This window comes from Schistocerca americana, chromosome X (genome assembly GCF_021461395.2).
Source record: "Schistocerca americana isolate TAMUIC-IGC-003095 chromosome X, iqSchAmer2.1, whole genome shotgun sequence".
In the NCBI taxonomy this organism is placed as follows: domain Eukaryota; kingdom Metazoa; phylum Arthropoda; class Insecta; order Orthoptera; family Acrididae; genus Schistocerca; species Schistocerca americana.
Genome location: NC_060130.1, coordinates 522,800,871 through 522,824,165, shown reverse-complemented (window position 1 = coordinate 522,824,165; position 23,295 = coordinate 522,800,871). Strand labels below are relative to the sequence as shown.

The 23,295-nt window shown below is 43.6% G+C and overlaps 1 protein-coding gene across 1 annotated transcript in view; it reads right to left on the bottom strand.

Annotated features, from left to right (window-relative positions):
- LOC124556114 (titin-like) overlaps positions 1–23,295 on the bottom strand; it is a 161,115-nt gene that overhangs the window by 79,218 nt on the left and 58,602 nt on the right. Inside the window, exon 3 of the mRNA XM_047130135.1 lies at positions 4,753–4,922. Within this exon, the coding sequence (XP_046986091.1) occupies positions 4,753–4,922 (170 nt within the window). The remainder of the gene's footprint in view (positions 1–4,752; positions 4,923–23,295) is intronic.

The following is a 23,295-nucleotide window of genomic DNA, read 5'->3' as shown; positions in this document are numbered from 1 at the left end:
CCGTTCCGGCCATCCTGATTTAGGTTTTCCATGATTTCCCTAAATCGCTTGAGACAATTTCTGGGATGATTTCTTTGTAATGGCACAGCCGACAGCCTTCCCCATCCTTCCCTAATCCCCTCCCCCAAATCAGCCAACCAGCCGTTTTCTTACACAAAGGTTGTGTTATTTAAATGGATCTTATGTTGAAAACAGACAATTTATTTTTGACAAGTGGATTACTAGAGCTTAATTGATATCCATGGATCAAACAATTTTCTTACTAGTGTTTACACTAGCTGCGATTATTATTTTACACCGGAATGTACCCAAGCGAGATACAATACAGTTCTTTCTTAAGATAGTTCTTTGAATTTTAACCCCCACCTTCAGGTGAAGTCTCAGCTCCATGAACACACTGAGAATATGTGAAGCGTTATAAGGCACTACTTCATGATGAACACACTAAACAGATTCAGGAGGATGTATGGTGCTGTAGTTAATTGGAGATGAAAAAGCCTGCACAGGATAGAGTAGGAGTAGCGTGGGGATCTGCATCAAACCAGTCTCTGGATTGAAGACCACAACAACAACTTTATTTTCGAAAGTGTAGCTGGTGTGAATTAGGATAAATTTTTGTGCTGATCCCTTAGCAATTGTGTAACCCGTGAATTAGTTATAAGGACTGTTAAGTATTTGTATTATTTGTTTCTGTACTGCTGTCCATGGGAGGTAAGGCCTAGTTCTGAAACTTTCCAGTAGCACAGTTTCTTATACTCCCAAGGCAGTGAGGTTACCCATTGTCTATTCTGCCGATTTCGAGAAGACAGTGCCCTTGGGCACTACCTGACTGTTTTGAGTCCACTTCTGTCTACTTCTTACTCTCTACTAAGCTACTATTCTTTCTTTCTTTATTTCTGCCGTTTAGAGTGAGTTTTTCTTTTATACATGGGCAGTATCTATTTTTACCTCGCTACTAATTTTATCGTTTAGAATCTGTGCAGGGAGTAACGTTTACTTGTTTTGTTTCTCTAATTTGGGCAATTGTAAGTTGTCAAGTATAAAATGATTGGTCCATTTTAAATACCTTCCTAGAAGTTACATGTGATAGCACATGAAGCACAGAAGTGCGTTTAGCTTCTGCGTATAACAAGAACTGTGTTAGTGGAAATTATGTATAAATTTTGTATATGGTAATACAAGTATCAGCGAATTCGAGTTTGTGTTTATCAGTAGCTTTGAAGTTAGCGGTTATTTGCAGTGCGAACATCCACCAGATTAAGATCTAATTGCAACACTTGCTATTCATAAACACAGTAAAGATTAGTCCATTTTTGAAATGTTTGATTTAACAGGAAATTTTTGTGACAGTTATTTGACAGATGTTGACAATATAACCAGATGTTATTTTCTCTTAATAACACCACAGAAAATCAATTGTAACAGAGGCTTCCTCTGTAGGTCCCCTATCTGGCCAACACATCTGCCAAAAGTGCCTCTGGCGCTCTTTTGTGGACACTGTAAGCCACCACTACTTACGGAACAGGGAGGATGTACAGGGTGACCAGTCAGCTGGGAATATTTTAGGGAATTGGTTTAAAAAATGTTTGTTTAAACCTCTCCTGTGGAGTCCTTAAAACACTCTCTCAGTATAATTTCACCAATGCTTACGTGCCATCCCAACCTTCCTTTAAGGAAAGAGGTAGTTCAGTCCAGTATAAGATGATTTCAACATCACGCCACTTTTCGGCATGTCTGCTGAACAGACTGACATACCCACGACACCATTTTAACCAATGGGAACGTGAGAGATGAGTCACATGTGTGGTCGCTGGAAGGTGTTGAGGGAAAGGCGCTGTTGCTTCTTCCATCTTTGAGGCCGAGCAGAAGCTTTCTTGTACTCCAGACTTCAGCCAGAGTGGCTGTGTTCACAGGACCAGCCACTATCCATATGAAAGTGAACCACCACCTTTCCCATTTCATATTCTCTACATTTCCTTGACCGAGCTCCTAGACCAGCAGTCAACATGAACCTCTGCCCCCAATTCGAGTCCTTTCTGTATTCTGTCACTGAGAAAATATCCTAATTTAATTAACTCTTTATTTCATTGCCTCCCTTCGATGCTCACTCCTCCCACTCAGAATCCTGTACATACTATTACAGCACTCTATTTTAATGATAATTAATGGACAAATGATTTTGAATCTCACAGAAATAATTATCTAATGGCTACCATCAAGAATTTTTTAAACGACAGGAAGGATGCAACTACTTACTTTCAAGAGGCGAATTCCAAATACTTGTCAAAAGACACGCTTAAAAGTGGGAAACAACTATATGCGGCTTTCGGAACTTATATCTTTCTTCCTCAGAAAAGAAAGAAATATTGAGTAAGAAAGGTGGGAATGGAGGGGAAAGTCACTCAAACGCAAAGTTGAGGAGGACCAACTTGTGGTCGTCCGGAGTGGCCAAGCGGTTCTAGGCGCTTCAGTCTGGAACCAGGTTCGAATCCTGCCTCGGGCATAGATGTGTGATGTCCTTAGGTTAGTTAGGTTTAAGTAGTTCTAACTTCTAGGAGACTGATGACCTCAGCTGTTAAGTCCCATAGAGCTCAGAGCCATTTGAACCATTTTTGAACCAACTTGTGGCAAGGTCAAGGGGAAACGCAGATGAAGAGGAAGGCATCAGGGAGAGTAAGAGATCAAAGATAGCACATTAGTTAGCACTGTTTCAACTTCAGTCTAGAAGGACCATTGATCTTGTCCACAATAGCGTCTGGCTAGCCTCCTCCTGGCACCCTTCGATGAATACAGCTCCCATTTCCAAAAAACTCAGAATCATCCTGCCACTGTCTTCCAGTATCACCCAGGACTGTAGCATCTCAGTGTACTATGTCACCAAGGCTACGATTTTCTCAGGTCAAAGCCGAAACGAGATAATCCTTATCTGATATGCTTCCCACACCACCCACTGTTGTCTTCTATCGCTCTCCTACTGCCAAACCATTGGTAATTCCCACAACACCAAGGGCACAGTAACAAGACAAACTACACATGTTGATTAAAAGTAGCCATCACACCGAAGACTGTTTTGAATACCACAGTGCTTTAATAGGCACAGTACTGTTGGAGATAGTGCGCTGTTGCCTTCCTCTACATGTTGTTTATCAGCGTTTTTAGGAGTTACCACCAGTAACTTGGTTGATAGTGTGAGTTGTCACACAAGAATTGTCCCTATGTGGGACATCCAGTCCTTAGTTACTAACATGCGTTACAGTGTGACTCAAGGGATTTGAGTGCCCGCTACAAAACACAGGCCATTTGGAACCCAGTCCCTGAAATCCTGAGCTGGAAACTTGCTCTCCAACGTATCCTCGTCTCGCACCTGCCACACTTACGGATTTAACGTCTCGTAAAAACATCCCCTTTTCTCCCCACCTTGGAAGAATTTCACTCTTTATTCAATTATTTAAACCTTTAATTTCAAAAGTTTTTATCTTCCTCAACCTGTCCTCTACCACCGTTTCTCTCTCTCTCGTTTTTTTCCTTATACTCCTTTTCTGCATTTCTCCTAGTTCTTAGTTGCACTGATAATCCATTTTCTTCCTTTTTAATCCACCTTTATTTCTCACCCTCTGATGGCATCACTGGACTGAATCTAGCGCAATGTTTACCAATGTAGTGTCTTTGAATTCTATCTCTAACGCCTTCCCCTCCATCCGTGCCATCAATCTTGCTAGAAACAAGTAGGTCACTCTCCAGCTGGGATCTGCGTGACGTGCCTGTCCTTTCCAACCATCCAAAAAATATCCATTTTCCTTCCATAGGAAGCAACGAACTAGTTCCAAAAGTTGAGTATATTTTCTCTACTTTTAAGCATATCTGTCGCAATATTTGGAATTTTGTGTCCTGATGGTAAGTTGTAGTCAGCTTTTTTATCTGCTGTTATTTTACAGTCCTATTTAAATTTATCTTTTCATTGCATCATCCAAATTCTACACAGATGTGAATGCAAATGATGCCACCTGGAACAATGACTGTAAGAGGGGTTTCGAATCCACCATGGAAAAAAAAACTACTCTGATTTTACAAGTCTGTATCATTGTAAACGTTAAACAAAAAAAAATAAATAAAAGTTAGCAAAAGATTACCTGTGGAATAACCTAACATGTGTCTCTCTTTGAATATGTGCTATAGTTTTTTATGCCAAAATTGCCAACTCTTATTTGTTAGCCAAAATGTTTCACTGAGATCGCATTTCTCTATTAATGACATGTGCAAACTTGTACGGACGTACTTGGAGAAAGTAGTGTCAAAAATGGAAAGTAGTAAACTTTGGTCTAGATTCTTGGAGACAACTGTATGTAAGTTATACTCACAAGGATAATTTCTGGTGATGTGCCCAATTTTTTGAAATGTAACATTTTATTATATATTGGGAGAATTTCAGTTATTCGTGAAGCTCACGATGAATTTGTCCATAAAAGACGATGAATTTGTGCATAAAAGACGATGAATTTGTCCATAAAAGACGATGAATTTGTCCATAAAAGACGATGAATTTGTCCATAAAAGACGATGAATTTGTCCATAAAAGACGATGAATTTGTCCATAAAAGACGATCAGATGCAGTGACGTAGCAGTTCAGTGTGTATACGACACAGATAACTGAATGACTGTGCTACAAGCTGCGAGTCTTTCAAATAGCACTTTGTGGCTTGATATGCCTGTGTGTGCACCTTCAGGAGGATTTGAAACACAATAAGTCTTACCTTGCCAAAGCTGCCTTTGCCCAAAACTTTGAGGAACTGGAAGTCCTCAGCCGCGTATTTACGAAAGCGTGGTATGGACGTCGCAGGTGGCTTCGGTCCGTCCTCCAGCGACAGTGCGGGGTTGTTGGCCAGAGGGGAACTGCCGTCGCGCTCACTGGCCACCGATGGCACTGCGGATCGAAACACAGATCTGTAGATTGCATTACAATATATCACATTACAAGCAAAGAACTGTATCAGTAATGTATTAATGCCTGGTTCATTGAAATGTCACAAATATTAACAGATGAATCATATTTCAAAATGGCACATAAGTTCTTAGGCTAGTTGACAGCATGTTGTTGACCAGATGTACCCAACACTTCTTCAGACTATGTGGCAGTGTAGCTGAAAATGTGTTCAGCCAGCGAAACGAAGCCACGAGAAAACGAAGCCACATTAAGAGTATAACGATATAGAAGTAAATTGTTTAGCTAAAATCACACCACATGACAATTTTCTCATGTAATGAACCACACAACGCTATGAATTTGTAGACTGTCATTAGATAGGACTGTATACTATAAAAAGATGCTCAACAATACATAAAATTCGAAATGAAAATTCGCCTTGCGTCACAAATGCATTTTATTTAGTTCGTACCAAACTTAGTGGAAAGTGAAGCAGTTTTAGGAAGGAAGGAATATTAGAATGTACCGTTCTGGCGACGACGAGGTCATTAGAGGCGGAACACAGGCTCTGACTGGGAGAAGAAATCTGTCGTGCCCTTTCAAAGGAGCCAATGCTTTTGGTGAATCACGGAAAAACCAAAAACTGGATGACTGGACTAGGATTTAAAGCGTTATCCACCTGAGTAGGAATCAAGTTTCTTAAAGCAAGGTTCAAGTTCGATATGAAGGTCATTACAAACTGTACATTAGCTCAGATGGGCAGGATTGGGGAACGAAATCAGCTGTGGCCGTTTTTCAGTAATCATCCTGGCCATCAACTTAAGAAACATAGGGAAACTGCAGGCAACCTAAATGAAGAGCGACACCTGGTTGGTACGTATTTCGAAACGTACTGCTTTATTTAGGTGCAGCATGAGAATATTACGAGCCTTAGTTATATGTATTCTGTTGGTTAACATAGTTGGGTATGAAACTTCCTGGCATATTAAAACTGTGCGCCCGACCGAGACTCGAACTCGGGACCTTTGCCTTTCGCGGGCAAGTGCTCTGCCGTCTGAGCTACCGAAGCACGACTCACGCCCGGTACTCACAGCTTTACTTCTGCCAGTACCTCGTCTCCTACCCTCCAAACTTTACAGAAGCTCTCCTGCGAACCATGCAGAACTAGCACTCCTGAAAGAAAGGATATTGCGGAGACATGGCTTAGCCACAGCATGGGGGATGTTTCCAGAATGAGATTTTCACTCTGCAGCGGAGTGTGCGCTAATATGAAACTTCCTGGCAGATTAAAACTGTGTGCCCGACTGAGACTCGAACTCGGGACATTTGAGTACCGGGCGTGAGTCGTGCTTCGGTAGCTCAGATGGCAGAGCACTTGCCCGCGAAAGGCAAAGGTCCCGAGTTCGAGTCTCGGTCGGGCACACAGTTTTAATCTGCCAGGAAGTTTCATATCAGCGCACAATCCGCTGCAGAGTGAAAATCTCATTCTGGAAACATCCCCCACGCTGTGGCTAAGCCATGTCTCCGCAATATCCTTTCTTTAAGGAGTGCTAGTTCTGCATGGTTCGCAGGAGAGCTTCTGTAAAGTTTGGAAGATAGGAGACGAGATACTGGCAGAAGTAAAGCTGTGAGTACCGGGCGTGAGTCGTGCTTCGGTAGCTCAGATGGCAGAGCACTTGCCCGCGAAAGGCAAAGGTCCCGAGTTCGAGTCTCGGTCGGGCACACAGTTTTAATCTGCCAGGAAGTCTCATATAAGCGCACACTCCGCTGCAGAAAGAAAATCTCATTCTGGAAATATTTGGGTATGCAATAAGAAAATCTACATTAAGCTAAAATTAACATTTCCTTCAATTACGTGTCACAAGTTTTCAGTGACTCTCGGTACACCTTGCCTCTTTTAAAATTGGCAAGCAACGCAGCTACAGTGAGTTCTCTAAGCACCATACCCCAAAACAGAAAAAAAAATTTTTTTGGATAGAGGCAGTCCCATTTACATATCACCCGGCGTCACATATCCTTATGATTTATGAACACAAGGACAGTTGCCTGGGCACTACGAATGTAGCTATAACGCAACATTACAGTTGTTTATTCTAATTACTCATAAAGACTAATAACGACTGGTTACTAACCAGAGGGTCCAGCTCTTCTGAATTATTTTTGCAGCAAATGAAATCAGTGCTACCTGAAATTTACAAAATTCTTTTTAGCGACAGCATTACTAGTTCCGCTTAGTGCGAATCCGTCTTATCATAGTGGAGCAGAAGTTTAGTTGACATCACAGTACCACGAAAGTCTTGACTTTGAAAGCTTACTACACTGAAGCGCTAAAGAAACTGGTATAGGCATGCGTATTCAACTACAGAGAGATGTAAACAGGCAGAATACGGCGCTGCGGTCGGAAATCCCTATATAAGACAGCAAGTGTTTGGCGCAGTTAATAGATCGGTTACTGCTGCTAAAATGGCAGGTTATCAAGATTTAAGTGAATTTGACGTGGTGTTACAGTCGGCGCACGAGCAGTGGGACACAGCACCTCCGAGGTAGCGATGAAGTGGGGTTTTTACCGTACGACCATTTCACGAGTGTACCGTGAATATCAGGAATCAGGTAAAACATCAAATCTCCGAAACCGCTGCGGCCGGAAAAAGATCCTGCAAGAACGGGACCAACAAGCAGAAGAGAATCGTTCAACGTGACAGAAGTTTAACCCTTCCTCAAATTGCTGCAGACTTCAATGCTGGGCCATCAACAAGTGTCAGCGTGCGAACCATTCAACGTAACATCATCGATATGGGCTTTCGGAGCCGTAGGCCCACTATTGAACCCTTGATCACTGCACCACACAAAGCTTCACGCCTCGTCTGGATCCGTCAACACCGACATTGGACTGTTGATGACTGGAAGTATGTTCCGTTAGATACGACTCTGACAGGTGATATGTACAGAAGCATCCTGTCTGGTCACCTGCATCCATTCATATCCAATGCGCATTCCGAAAGACTTGGGGAATTCCAGCAGGACAATGCGACACCCAACACGCCCAGAATTGCTACAGAGTGGATCCAGGAACACTGCTGGGTCTAAACACTTCCGTTGGCCACCAAACTCCCCCAAAATGAACATTATTGAGCATATCTGGGATGCCTTGCAGCGTGCTATTCGGAAGAGATATCCACGATCTCGTACTCTTACGGATTTATGGACAGCCTTGCAGGATTCATGGTGTCAATTGCCTCCAGAACTACTTCAGACATTAGTCGAGTTCATGCTACGTCGTGTTGCGGCACTTCTGCGTGCTCGCGGTGGTCCTACACGATATTAGGCAGGTGTACAAGTTTCTTTGGCTCTTCAGTGTAGCTTCTATGAAGTACTTTAAAACGAACCAGCATCACGTCGCGTATTTAGATGCTAAAATACGTGGTCCGTGGAACTTGGGTTGGACGTCGCAGGCACTAATTATCATTGTTATACAAAAACATTTTATAAAATTTATTTTTATCATTTAAATTCCTGGGATTCTGTAGCTAGTTATATGTGGATGTGGTGGTGAGCTATATTTGTGGCGGGGGTGTGGGGGGAGAGGGGGAAGAGACGGTACGACTCCTCTTCAACCCCCTCCCCCACAATCGAAAGAATTAGGCATCCGTGCTTCACCTTCGGTATGGAGATAATTATTTTCAAAGTTTTCTGCTTGCAAATTTACCTTTCTCTCCTGTTTAGTATGAGGACTATGTTCTTTATATTCAGTTCTCTATTCGGCAAATTGTCTTAGAACTTGATTGTATTCGGTCAGATCATGACGAGTTGGAAATGAAACACGAGGACTGCCGAAAGGGAATATTTGAAAAGGACTTATAAGTGCATAGGGTGGCCCTAATGGAACCCAATTTCTCGTTGTCTCAGTTTCGTGAAGAGGAGGGTGTTTAGAAATTCGCCAACTACCATTGTTTATTTGCTAAGAGTCACGCATTAGTACCTCTCTTCACGGACGTGAGGGCTTCTACGATGAGCTTCTGGTTCACTCCACACAGGTGCGGCATCAGCTTCTCACACTTTCTATGGCAGTTGACGTCACAGTCTGGAAATAAGCACAAACCTGAGCGAACAGATACACAATACATATGTGACAGTTACGTCTTCTTCATCAAGCACTCTTTTAGTGGAGATGCAACACTTTCGCGTTACGCACGTTTCCCGCTATGCACAGAGGTATCGCAGCCATTAAGAAACGAAAGCAAACGCAACTTAATTCCCTGTGGAAGATATCACGTTTTAAGCAACGAATTTCATGCGGAATGTGTCTCTTATGCTTACCGTAATTTCGTAATGTCTTTTTTCTACGCCATTATAAAATTCTAGCTTCGGTAGAAACATACATCCGTAGGAGTCGACGTCGCAAACACGCTAGTGAGCTGATGTTCGAGCCGGAGGTAGCCAATTCGAATCTTAATGATGAAAGAAATAATCAGGACCAATATGTCGACAAGAATGGTAGCACACAGTTCCCGAAAACCACACTGTGTGACCATGTTCTGAATTAAATCTCAAACATATGTCCAGTATCTCATTGACTGAACGTGAATGTATGAATTACTCTGTTGGTAGATGACGATGTTAAGCTCAACGAACAACTTGGTCCTACTAGAGAGGACAAGCTGTATGCTCTGAGCACTATGGGACTTGACATTTGAGGTCATCAGTCCCCTAGAACTTATAACTACTTAAACCTAACTAACCTAAGGATATCACACAGCCGGCCGGAGTGGCCGTGCGGTTCTAGGCGCAACAGTCTGGGACCACGTGACCGCTACGGTCGCAGGTTCGAATCCTGCCTCGGGCATGGATGTGTGTGATGTCCTTAGGTTAGTTAGGTTTAAGTAGTTCTAAGTTCTAGGGGACTGATGACCACAGCAGTAAAGTCCCATAGTGATCAGAGCCATTTGAACCATTTTTTGACATCACACACAAGCATGCCCGAGGCAGGATTTGAACCTGCACCCATAGTAGTCGCGCGGTTCCGGACTGAGCGCCTAGAACCGCTCGGCCACAGCGTTGGAGTTACACAGTGTGCGAAAATTAGTAAAAAGAACTTCCCATTCCAGTACCAAGAATGGCTCAAGCCTGGTGGGACATTGTGTCAAACTGACCTAGCACTACAGATACAGGTATGTAATGACATGCTGCTTCAACTCTATGATAGTGTACTTCTATCGTAGTGGCTAGTGACTGGTGCATGTCAGATCCTCAGCAACCAATGGCCAGATGTTTTGAGTGGATTAAAGATTTGAAGATGTTGGTCGCCAAGTCAACAGCAGAGTACTGTCAGTACGTAGGTAGGCCAGACAGCACGGGTAACGCATGGTCTTGCGTTGTCTTGTTGAAAGGTAACATCACAGACACCTTGAAAATAGGTTACTGCCTACAGCCTTACCATGTCAGAAGTTTATGGCTGTTATCTGAACTACCGGCAATGCGAGCCAAAGGTAACCATGTTGTATATCCAGTTATGCCATCCATACCTTCAAATCAGATGCTTGGCCCCGTATTGCAACAACGAGGCCCCACTCATGGATATGTCTATTGTGATGCTGGACGCAGAGCCAGTAATCGCCTGATACACTGTTGTGCCAATCTGTTGCTCTGTGTTGTCCCTGGATAGCTTCTGTCAGTGCGTCTCTCTCTGCTGCCCTGTGAAGGGAAGCTGCAACATTGGTGACTGCTGTGATGTTTGTGGTCTTTCAGATGTGTGGGTACCTATCTTCCTGCAACCAAGCCCATTTTCTTAACAAGGTACGTATTGTGGCTATACGATCCTGCGCAGCCGAAAGCATGGGGTCGCTATCCAGCATGGGGTTGCGTGTGGCGACAATCGTGGGATCCCGATCAACAAGAGCAACACCATAAAGGGGCGACAAACTGCAGTCTCGCTAAGCCACGATCTTGCCGCTGTCGAATTCTGACACGTGTTGGTACAGATTTCCATTTATTACACAAAGCCTAATACAATCTTCTCACAAAAAACAACATAATTCAAAAGCTATTTTATGAGAAACCTGCTGTGTAATGTTTCCTTATTTACAGAATGCAGATGGCGTTACTTCTACCTAGTTTGTTTCACTGCACTGCAATATTAATATCATCCATATCCACGTACGTAGTACATACATGCCAATTGGACGTTTGTTGCATGGCGTCTTCATAGTGTTGCAATTGTTGTGGCCATCAGAGTGATTAATAAACGTGATGGGGGAGAGAACATAACACTGTAAGACTTAGCAATAGATCAGTTTTTATCGCATTCAAGTCACCAAAATCTGGTGGACCAGCCATCAACATATGTTCACTATCATCTTAACTTTTCTTTTTGTGAAAAGTACTACATATGCTAATGAAATTACTATCTCTCATAATGATGTCCTCCAAACATTGTTTAAATTTTAAATTTTAAACTCAGTTGTAGCTCCTGCATCCCCAAAGATATCCACTGCAAATTTATAACTAATTCCAAAGATAGTTTTTATGTAGCATCTAACATTTAAGGCTAGCTTTCTATGACAGTTTTGTTGCCAGGTAGACGTTCAATTTCTTAATATCTTATCGAAATAAATGTGTCAAATACAACAGAAACTTGAATTTTTGATGTAGCTTGCTGATTAAAACAGGATGCTAACGTGCACGTGATAAGAGTTACGAGCACTACGACGTCTTCGATACTGTGAAGCACATCTCTTCTACTGCAAACTCTTTGATTTTTATCTTTTGAAAACACACAACTAGAAAAAACGTCCAGCAATCACTGGCTCTCAAATGCATATGTTAAGAGATGCAAGCACTTGTTCAGTAGAAGAGATGCGTCTTCATAATAGCGAAGATGAATAAGTGCTCAATAGCAAAGATGAATAAGTGCTCATAGCTCTTCAGGTACGCATTTTGGAGGCCTTAATACACTTTTTGCTACGACTGATGTTCGTCTCATATCCCTATATACTGACCATTCCTCCTAGGACACCATGTAGATCATCAGTAAATTAGTGGTGGATACACTGTCATGTATGCGTGCATTCCAGAGAAACTCTACAAGGAAAATAACTAGATCAGTGTTAGAGAAGATAAAGTGGGCTGGAGTGTCTAAGACCATTAGAGACATTCCAACATCTGTCGAGCGTGCATCCGACAGGGAAATCACGGAAAACCTAAATCAGGATGGCCGGACGCGGGACTGAACCGTCGTCCTCCCGAATGCGAGTCCAGTGTGCTAACCAGTGAGCCACCTTGCTCGGTTTACGATAAGGATGACGAAGTAAATGCCGAGTGTAATCAATTTAATCGTGGAAATTCGGATGTTGACAATTACGACGTAATTACTGTGATATTAGTGTCAGAGGAAGCATAAGAAACGACAACAATATTTCGCTTTAGGACTAGAACAGAGATTAATATCCTATTAAAAATTACTTTGAGAAAGAAACTAATAAATGTGTTATTACAGAGGTTCATAATTGCAGAAATTATGTATGTAATAATGTATGTGAGAGTATCAACAACTTACAAACAGCGCAATACAGATCACTGAAAAATTATGGTGTTCATATAACTCATAAACGGATCATGCTGATTTATGTAGCCATGTCCAGACATATTCACAGCTGTGACACACAGGAAACGAAGGAAATATGAAGACCTATTTCGTGTAAAATAAAAATAAAACGGTTACGTTTTTTATTGGAAGCGAGATAAATATGACAAAGATGATATAAATTGTAAGTGGACATATGGTATGAGTCAACTGCATACACAGCAGGAGAACAGCCAATGTATCATCAGAGTCGATGAAGTGTAGGTAGCAATGTCGTAACAGGAGGGTAGCATGTAGTAAACATGATAAAACATAATATAGCTGTCATCTAAAGCGGAGAAAGAAACTGTGATATACGCAACGTTAGTAGGAATGAACCTACTGCAATCATACAAGTATGTTGCATGGGTTTATAGAGGACATACAAATTAATATTGTGGTATTGACTATGGGGACAGTTGTTTCCGCCATTTCTTGCTCAATATGAAATGTAAATAAGTGAACACATTGCTCTTTAAACTTTTGCGAAACAGGTTTCTTTATCAGAATGAGATTTTCACTCAGCAGCGGAGTGTGCGCTGATATGAAACTTCCTGGCAGGAAGTTTCATATCAGCGCACACTCCGCTGCAGAGTGAAAATCTCATTCTGGAAACATCCCCCAGGCTGTGGCTAACCCATGTCTCCGCAGTATCCTTTCTTTCAGGAGTGCTAGTTCTGCAAGGCTCGCAGGAGAGCTTCTGTAAAGTTTGGAAGGTAGGAGACGAGATACTGGCAGAAGTAAAGCTGTGAGTACCGGGCGAGAGTCGTGCTCCGGTTGCTCAGATGGTAGAGCACTTGCCCGCGAAAGGCAAAGGTCCCGAGTTCGAGTCTCGGTCGGGCACACAGTTTTAATCTGCCAGGAAGTTTCATATGAGCGCACACTCCGCTGCAGAGTGAAAATCTCATTCTGGAAACATCCCCCAGGCTGTGGCTAAGCCATGTCTCAGCAGTAGCATTTCTTTCAGGAGCGCTAGTTCTGCAAGGCTCGCAGGAGAGCTTCTGTAAAGTTTGGAAGGTAGGAGACGAAATACTGGCAGAGGTAAAGCTGTGAGTACCGGGCGAGAGTCGTGCTTCGGTAGCTCAGATGGTAGAGCACTTGCCCGCGAAAGGCAAAGGTCCCGAGTTCGAGTCTCGGTCGGGCACACAGTTTTAATCTGCCAGGAAGTTTCAGGTTTCTTTATCTTTCTCTTTATGCAGCAGTTACCCATTGAATTATGACGTGCCAAGTTCAAATTATTGAGACCCTGCTGTATGCTGGAATAGCTTTTTTTTTCACCCAATATTTGTACACGCTGAATAGATCTCCTGAAGAACGTATTCTTGAGCTGTAGGGAATTCTTCAGTTGTCCGTGTAGTTTATCAAATGTTAATACACTCTCTCGAACGTACTGCAAAAACTTCTCAGGCTTACTACGGAGCTCTTAAAACATGGCGTGAAGCGCCCGAGTTACATTTGATACTGCGAAGTCAGATGCCAGTTTCTGTGCAGTGCTAAGGGCAAACCGTCATGTCCTTGCAGCCAAATAACGGCCCACTCTTCCTGATGTCACACATGGTTGGCCCTGTACTGGTCTTCGGGATACAGTTTTGGTGTCTATAAACTGTCGCAACATTCAAGAAAAACAGAACGATTCACGAGGTGACATCTGTTTGCGTCTTTCCTGCCTCTATTCTGCCTGTGGCCCTCCAGCGCGGAGAGCCTGGTAGGTGTCTTGTCTGTGCCATACTGTACCGTCTGTGATTGTGTAAACAGCGATTGTGGATGTGGGACTACCCAGTAAACATTGCCCAATTTGATAGGTGCTCTGACAGGTGGTTGTCCGTTGACCAGAATGCCACCTTCCGTGCAGAACACGATTGTATGGACATCTGCTGACAGTTTGTATGATCATATCATGTATTAGACACAGGATGGAGAAATAACAGTTTGTTGCTTTAATTTTGGACACCAGTGTAACTGAAATGTGTGTACATGGTCAAAGCTATGAGTAAAAAGCTCCTTCTAGGCCCCTGGATCGATTTCAACCAAATTTACTACACGTATCACTTACTACCTAGAAAGAAATAATGCAGAAGTATGAACCAGAAACTTCATATTGGGCTGAGGGTGGTTAAACGGGGGAGGAGGTAGAGCGAGACAGGGAGGGGGAAATGGACAGAGAAAGGGAAGAGGAGGAGATGGACAGAGAAAGGAGGATGGGCAGATGGACAGAGATAGAGGGGACGAGTGGATAGACAGAGGGCAGAAGCAGATAGACAGAGGGCAGAAGCAGATGGACAGGGCGTAGGGGATGGCGAAAAGTGGATTGACGGGTTGGGGGGGGGGGGGGCGGGAGTGGAGAAAATGGACAGAAAGTGGGGCAGCAGGAGATGAACTAATGGAAGATTGGAATAAATATATACCCAGGCAATGCCAAGTTCAAATGGCTCTAATGGCTCTGAGCACAATGGGACTTAACATCTGAGGTCATCAGTCCCCAAGAACTTAGGACTACTTAAACCTAACTAACCTCAGGACATCACACACATACTTGTGCGAGGCAGGATTCGAACCGGCGACCGTGGCGGTCGCGCGGTTCCAGACTGAACAATGCCAAGTATTCAGAGAGAGAGAGAGAGAGAGAGAGAGAGAGAGAGAGAGAGAGAGAGAGATGTGTGCGCGCGCGCGCGTGTGTATGTGTGTGTGTGTGTGTGTGTGTGTGTGTGTGTGTGTCCTCGCAAGCCCCTGGACTGATTTCATCGAAATTAGGAACAAAAACAACAAAATTCATTAGTATCAGCACTGTGGGCTTCTGTCTCCAATAGGAACAGAGCCCCTGCCATATAGGCTGCTCTGCATAACAGACGTATTATGTGGATAAAGTCTCAGCCTGCCTCATCGACCTGCTTTGCAGCGTAGCTTACCCATAAGTGGCAAGAAATGGTTTACCAGCCCCAGGTGTGTATGAATATTATTGGCCTTTGATTGATCCCTTTTGCAGGGCCTACACCTGCGAATTGGCATGGCTAGAAGAAGGCTGAGAGGCAAAGAGGAAGGATGGACATAGGAATGGTGTATCAGGGGATGGACACAGGAAGAGGACTGGAGGGGATGGGCATAGAGAGGGCAGAGGAGGAGATGGACAGATAGAGAGGGTGTGGAAGAGAGAGATTAGATGAGGCCAAAATCTATAAGGACAGAAGAGAGGAGGATAAGCTGGACAGGAGGAGAGGGGGAGGAAGAGGTGGACAGACTGAGGTGGGAGGATGAGGTGGACGCCAGAGATTAGGGAGCAAGAGGTGTGTCTAATTATGCATTCAATGCATACACAGGCAAGTTTGCGGGGAAGAGTAGTAAGTAAAATAAAAACGGAACCAAAACACCAATTTTCATAAAGATCGTGGTTTTATATGCAAGCATTGTAGAAATTGTGTACTGTATGCAGGAAATTTTGGAAATTTGTGGTAAGGTCCTGTGGGACCAAACTGCTGAGGTCATCGTTCCCTAAGCTTACGCACTACTTAATCTAACTTAAACTAACTTATGCTAAGGACAACACACACACACCCATGCCTGAGGGAGGACTCGAACCTCCGACGGGGGAAGCCGCACGAACCTAAATCGGGATGGGCGAACGCAGACTTGAACCGTCGTTCTCCCGAAAGTGATTCCAGTGTGCTAACCACTGCCCTACCTCGCTCGGTCTTTTAATACTCTTTGAGTATTACGCCCTTAAATATTAATCACGTCATTAAAACCCGGAAGAACATACGTGTACAGGTTCTTTAAGGAAACGAGCAGGGTTAAGAATTTGCACAGAAGTAATAATGAGCAGCGGACACTTAACACACATGTGATCTATGCACGACAGCTCAAAGAACTGAGAAACAGAACGTCGGCCATGACGACTACTGTGACGACATAAGTCCGTTTAGGGGACCGGATTTTCTGTGGGCCCCAGCCCGTGTGCAAGGACGTCACACAGATTTAGGTTGGCTAACCGGGTGAGCAGTCTCTCTCTATCTCTCTCTCTCTCTCTCTCTCTCTCTCTCTCTCTCTCTCTACGCTAGTACGCTAGATTAGTTGTACAGTGCTGCCAGCACGGTTGGAATTTCTATTAACCCTGTGGAATAGTAAATTACATACTATTGCCATATTTATAAGTCTACGTACTTACAAAGGAATGGTCCAATCCAATAGGTCGAAACCTACCCTAAAATTTTTCACACAGGGAGAATACTCCGAAAGAAATGGCCCGCCAAAATTTTAACTGCTCAGGCGCACTGAAATTATTTTTCTAAAAAATATTTAAGATACTCATTTTCGCCCAACGAAGAACCGCCTATAACAGCAATTTGTACAGCCCTTTCTTCAAATGGCTCTGAGCACTATGGGACTCAACATCTTAGGTCATAAGGCCCCTAGAACTTAGAACTCCTTAAACCTAACTAACCTAAGGACATCACACACACCCATGCCCGAGGCAGGATTCGAACCTGCGACCGTAGCAGTCCCGCGGTTCCGGACTGCAGCGGTAGAACCGCTAGACCACCGCGGCCGGCCATGATGTTTTCCATCAATTTGGACTTCAATATATTGACATTAAATAATTTGTAACATTTTCGTTACACCAAGCACACCTGAAAGAAAGATAAATTAATGAATTCAGCTACTTTACAGAATTACTAGTTTTATTTAGACAGAACGGCAATGGAGTAAGAAATGGTCGTGGCTATTGTTCTGTATATTGTGATGCGTATCCCTGGCATCCTAGATCAAATTCGTACACTACTGGCCATTGAAATTGCTACACCAAGAAGAAATGCAGATGATAAACGGGTATTCAAGGGACAAATATATTATACTAGAACTGACATGTGTTTACATTTTCACGTAGTTTGGGTGCATAGTGCCTGAGAAATCAGTACCTAGAACAACTACCTCTGGCCGCACTAACGGCCTTGATACGCCTGGGCATTGAGTCAAACAGAGCTTGGATGGCGTGTACAGGTACAGCTGCCTATGCAGCTGCAACAAGATAACACAGTTCATCAAGAATAGTGACTGGCGTAGTGTGACGAGCCAGTTGCTCGGCCACCATTGACCAGACGTTTTCACTTGGTGAGAGATCTGGAGAATGTGCTGGCCAGGGCAGCAGTCGAACATTTTCCGTATCCAGAAAGGCCCCTACAGGACCTGCAACATGCGGTCGTGCATTATCCTGCTGAAATGTAGGGTTTCGCAGGGATCGAATGATGGGTAGAGCCACGGGTCGTAACACATCCGAAATGTAGCGTCCACTGTTCACAGTGCCGTCAATGACAACAAGAGGTGACAGAGACGTGTAACCAATGGCACCCCATACCATCACGCTGGGTGATACGCCAGTATGGCGATGATGAATACACGCTTCTAATGTGTGTTCACCGCGATGTCGCCAAACACGGATGCGACCATCATGATGTTACAGCCATGCGGATAAGATGCCTGTCATCTCTACTGCTAGTGATACCAGGCCGTTGGGATCCAGCACGGCGTTCCGTGTTACCCCCCTGAACCCACCGATTCCATATTCTGCTAACAGTCATTGGATCTCGACCAACGCGAGTAGTAATGTCGCGATACGATAAACCGCAATCGCGATAGGCTACAATCCGACCTTTATCAAAGTCGGAAACGTGATGGTACGCATTTATCCTCCTTACACCAGGCATCACAACAACGTTTCACTAGGCAACGACGGTCAACTGCTGTTTGTGTATGAGAAATCGGTTGGAAACTTTCCTCATGTCAGCACGTTGTAGGTGTCGCCACCGGCGCCAACCTTGTGGGCATGCTCTGAAAAGCTAATCATTTGCGTATTACAGAATCTTCTTCCTGTCGGTTAAATTTCGCGTCTGTAGCACGTCAACTTCGTGGTGTAGCAATTTTAATGGCCAGTAGTGTAAAATGTGGTGATGGAAACTGGCAATCCAGAAATAAATGAAATTTAAAAATACTGGTCCGCTGATAAACCAGAAATGACAAAGAGCTATCGGAAATTATACTGTTCGACAATTTTCTGAAAAATGCTTTACACTGTCGAAAATTTTCTTTATCGAGAGGCCGAATCGCGCTATTCGTTCCACCTCGAATCCCAGTTACTAGAACAATCTTTTCGTCCTCCTAGTAGAGACCGAGGTGTCGTAACGTTCAGGCCAAGAGTCCAAAGAAAGCAATGAATTATTTTTTGCAAATGGTACGAAAACCTTTTGGGTGTAACACTGAAAATTATTCTCTCCCAATTTTCCAAACTTTGCTACGTCAATTACAAAATTTTTACAACTAATCAGTTTTTTATAATTTTTTGTTCTAATTTGCCTAGAGGTTCTTGAAGACGGATACCACGCTGCGGAAACAGTAATCCGCTCACAATATCACTGGTATTGTTATATACGAATGTGTCATAGCACTGATCGACTACATAAGCGATTGTCGTTTTTTGTTCGAAATGATAACACGCGGTTTGCACGCAGTTTTTCTACGAAACGTGACTCATTGGATGTATGCATAGCATTTTAGGGCATAACAGGAAGCTTCATCTTCACCTCGGCTACGAATTTCGCTATTATATTGCCTGTTAATGATATCTTCTTTACATGTTTACTTGAGGTAAACTTCGTGATTTTGCGACTTCCTTTTCTGTATTATTTCCTAAACTTGTTTAAACAGGTCGAAAAAGTCTGTGAATCAGTAACGTTCATCTCACTTGCAATTCAGAGTACCCAGTCTCGTAGATCTTCCTCAGTAATGGTGCACTGACTCCCACGAGCAGTTCTAAATCTTTCGAAGAGTTTTTCTTTCACATTTTTGCGAGTTTCATTTTGTTGCATATTTCTTACTTCGTGTAAATATTTATTCTATTCGTACAATTCATCTTCGGATTTTACGCGACGGGTTTAAGTTTACGCGATTTCTCCCTCCATTTAACCGAAAAATGTACAGACTTTTCTTTGTCACTTTTCTTTGGGTATGGTAAGCTATCTATCTATGATCCCGCCTTTAATTAGCACAACATTCATCGTTCGGATGAAACTTCAGGGAATCATCCGAGTAATTTCCTGTTTCCTAAAATGTTTCCACAATTTCTAATGAAATGTCTACATCATTTGAATGAATGTCCGAGAAATTTACTAATAAGTAACACGCATGCAGGTCTTCAGGAGAACTAAGTGATTTAGACAGCATACCATGTCTTTCATATTCCATCTTTGAAGCTTTGGAAACTGCACAAAGATACACTACTTAATCAAAAGCATCCGGATACGTGGCTGAAACTGACTTACAAGTTCGTGGCACCCTCCATTGGTAATGCCGGAATTCCATATGATGTTGGCCCACTCTTAACCTTGATGACAGCTTTCACTCTCGCAGGCATATGTTCAGTCAAGTGCTGGAAGGTTTCTTGGTGAATGGCAGCCCATTCTTCATGGGGTGCTGCACTGAGGATACTTATCGCTGTCGGTCGGTGCGGCCTGGCACGAAGTCGGCATTCCAAAACATCCCAAAGGCGTTCTATAGGATTCTGATCAGGACTCTGTACAGGCCAGTCCATTACAGGGATGATATTGGCGTGTAAACACTCCACTACAGGCCATGCATTATGAACAGGTGCTCGATCGCATTGAAAGATGCAATCTCCATCCTGGAATTGCTCCTCAACAGTGGGAAGCAAGAAGGTGCTTAAAACATCAATGTAAGCCTGTGCTGTGATAGTGCAACACAAACCAACAAGGGGTGCAAGCACCCTCTATGAAAAACACGACCACACCGTAACACCACCGCCTCCGAATTTTCAAAATGTTCAAATGTGTATGAAATCTTGTGGGACTTAACTGCTAAGGTCATCAGTCCCTAAGCTTACACAGTACTTAACCTGAATTATCCTAAGGACAAACACACACACCCATGCCCGAGGGAGGACTCCAAGCTCCGCCGGGACCAGCCGCACAGTCCATGACTGCAGCGCCTGAGACCGCTCGGCTAATCCTGCGCTGCCCTACGAATTTTACTGCTGGGACTACACACGCTGGCAGATGACGTTCACCGGGCATTCGCCATACCCACACCGTGCCATCGGAATGTCACATAGTATACCGCGATTCATCACTCCACACAACGTTTTTACACTGTTCAATCGTCCAATGTTTACGCTCCTTACACCAAGGGAGGCGTCGTTTGGCATTTACCGGCGTGATGTGTGGCTTATGAGTAGGCGCTCGAATATGAAATCACATTTTTCTCACATCCCGCCTAACTGTCATAGTACTTGCAGTGGATCCTGATGCAGTTTGGAATTCCTGTGTGATGGTCTAGATCAGGGCCGGCCAAACGCTGCACAGTGTGCAAACGTGCGGAAGTGCTGTACATGTGCGCTCGTGTGCGACAGGGAGCGACAGCGACATCTGTTATTAGACATGTGTCCTAAATGAACGGCGGCGGCTCCACTTCCCTGTTTATGTGGTACAAGCAAGAGGAAAATTGGTCATTAAACCGATTATTTCAATGTATACTTACATTTAGGTTTTTTTTTTTTTAAATGTGTGAAGGGCTACGCTCAGCTGAAGTCGATAAAACGTAACATTCATCTAACTGTCGGTTATTATGCAGATTTCAGACGGAACTGATGAAAGATATAGCAATAATGGTAATGAAATAACAGGTGATCATCGAGAGGTCTGCGGTTATCATTCTGTTCAGAGGTCAGTGAGACAGAAATTATGTGGGTGTAACTGAGGGCACCGAGAATTAGTTACAGGAAACCTTGCATTACTTTAATGTTATTTGAAATCATGAATAAGGTTCGTTGGAAGTCGCTAAGTGCTTTCTTTCTTAAATACTAGCTCAAAAACATTACGCGTATTCACGTGCCGTCAGTCAAGCTGCCTTAATAAAAACCCACGGTTGTTAACTGTATTACATGTCTTACTGGGTTAAGCTGTTAACATAAAAGTAGATGTCTCAAAGAGTAGACTGTGACAGTATTTTAAATGTTTAATACGCGAAATATCTTCCCATGGTTGGCTTGCAAGCTGTGGAAAGAGCACTATAATGCGCCGGTACAGAGTATCCCAGCAAGTGGATAAAGCGACATCTGTGCGTAGAAACATGCACTACATGAACGCTGACGGCTGCGGCGTGCACGCTGTGACCCAGAAGTTGCACATGTGCAGGAGCACCGCACGCGTGCATAATTTCTGGCCGGCCCTGGTCTAGATAGATGTCTACCTATTACACATTACGACCCTTTTCAACCGTCGGCGGTCTCTGTCAGTTAACAGACGAGGCCGGCCTGTACGCTTTTGTGCTGCACGTGTCCCTCCACGTTTCCACTTCACCATCAAATCAGAAACACTGGACCTAGGGATGTTTAGGAGTGTGGAAACCTCGCATACAGACCTATGACACAAGTGACACCCAATCACCTGACCACGTTCGAATTCCCGGAGTTCTGCGAAGAGCCCCATTCTGCTCTCTCACGATATCTAATGACTACTAAGGACGCTGATGTGGAGTACCTGGCAGTAGGTGGCAGCACAATGCACCTAATATGAAAGACGTATGTGTTTGGGGGTGTCCTGATACTTCTGCTTCTAGCTAGCATATACGAAGAAACCAGAAGGAAAATTAATTCAGTTGTACCTTCTTTCCTGACGACGATACCGCAAACGCAAATGCTAAGTAAGTTGCAAATTCGAGTGAACAGTGACTGAAAAGTGTGTCAGAGAAACTAAAACGGAAATTGAAATTCTCTTTACAAATTACAATCGTGATGTGTCCTGTTGTCTGTTTACCAGTCTGCCATGAATCAAGGATATGTGCCCGCCGTGTAGCGCATACGCTGTCTGCTACAGCTACAATAGGGGTATACAGTTTTCCAGCCGCCTGGTAAACTACGACTTTGCAAATATTTTTGAAAAAAAAAAATGCAGAAAATATCCAGTGTGCCTTCGCAGCTAAAATTTTTACTTTCTTTCGGTGAATTTTTCTGCGTGGAAAATTTCAGGGTAGGTCTCGACATGTCGGATTGGACCATTCCCTTGTGAGAGGGACGCTAATGGCTGCCCTTTTCTTATGTTACATATAACCAGTCGGCAAGTGGAAGTAGGATGATGAGAAGGCGCTGTAGAGCAAAATTATTTCTTTATTTTAGTGAGTGCCATACGAAGAAAAATAGAGGATTCCGGAGATAAGAAAACTGAGAAGGCCTTGATATGACTGAAACGCGATCACTTGTGTAAAGACAGCCAGTAGTAGCAGGCAATTAAGTAACTGCTTGAAACGTATTTCTGTTTTATAAATAACAGGTACTGTATATGCTGGGCTGCTACCTTGCGACGCTGCCACCACTCTCACAAACGTGTACCGCAGTTCACTGCAGTCTACATCTACATCTCCAGGGATACTCCAAAGGCCACCGTACGGCGCGTGGCGGAGGGTACCCTGTACCACTACCTGTCATTTCCTTTTTTCCTTTCCTGTTCCACTTGCAAACAGAGCGAGGGAAAAACGACTATCTATATGCCTGCCTATGAGTCCTAATTTCTCGTATCTTATCTTCGTGGTCCTTACGCGCGATGTATGCTGGCGGCAATAGAATCGTGTGGCAGTCAGCTTCAGACGCCGGTTCTCGAAAAGAACGTCGTCTTTCCTAAGGGGATTCCCTTTGGAGTTTCCCAAGCATTTCCGTAACACTTATGTGTTGTTCGAACCTACCGATAACATATCTAGCAG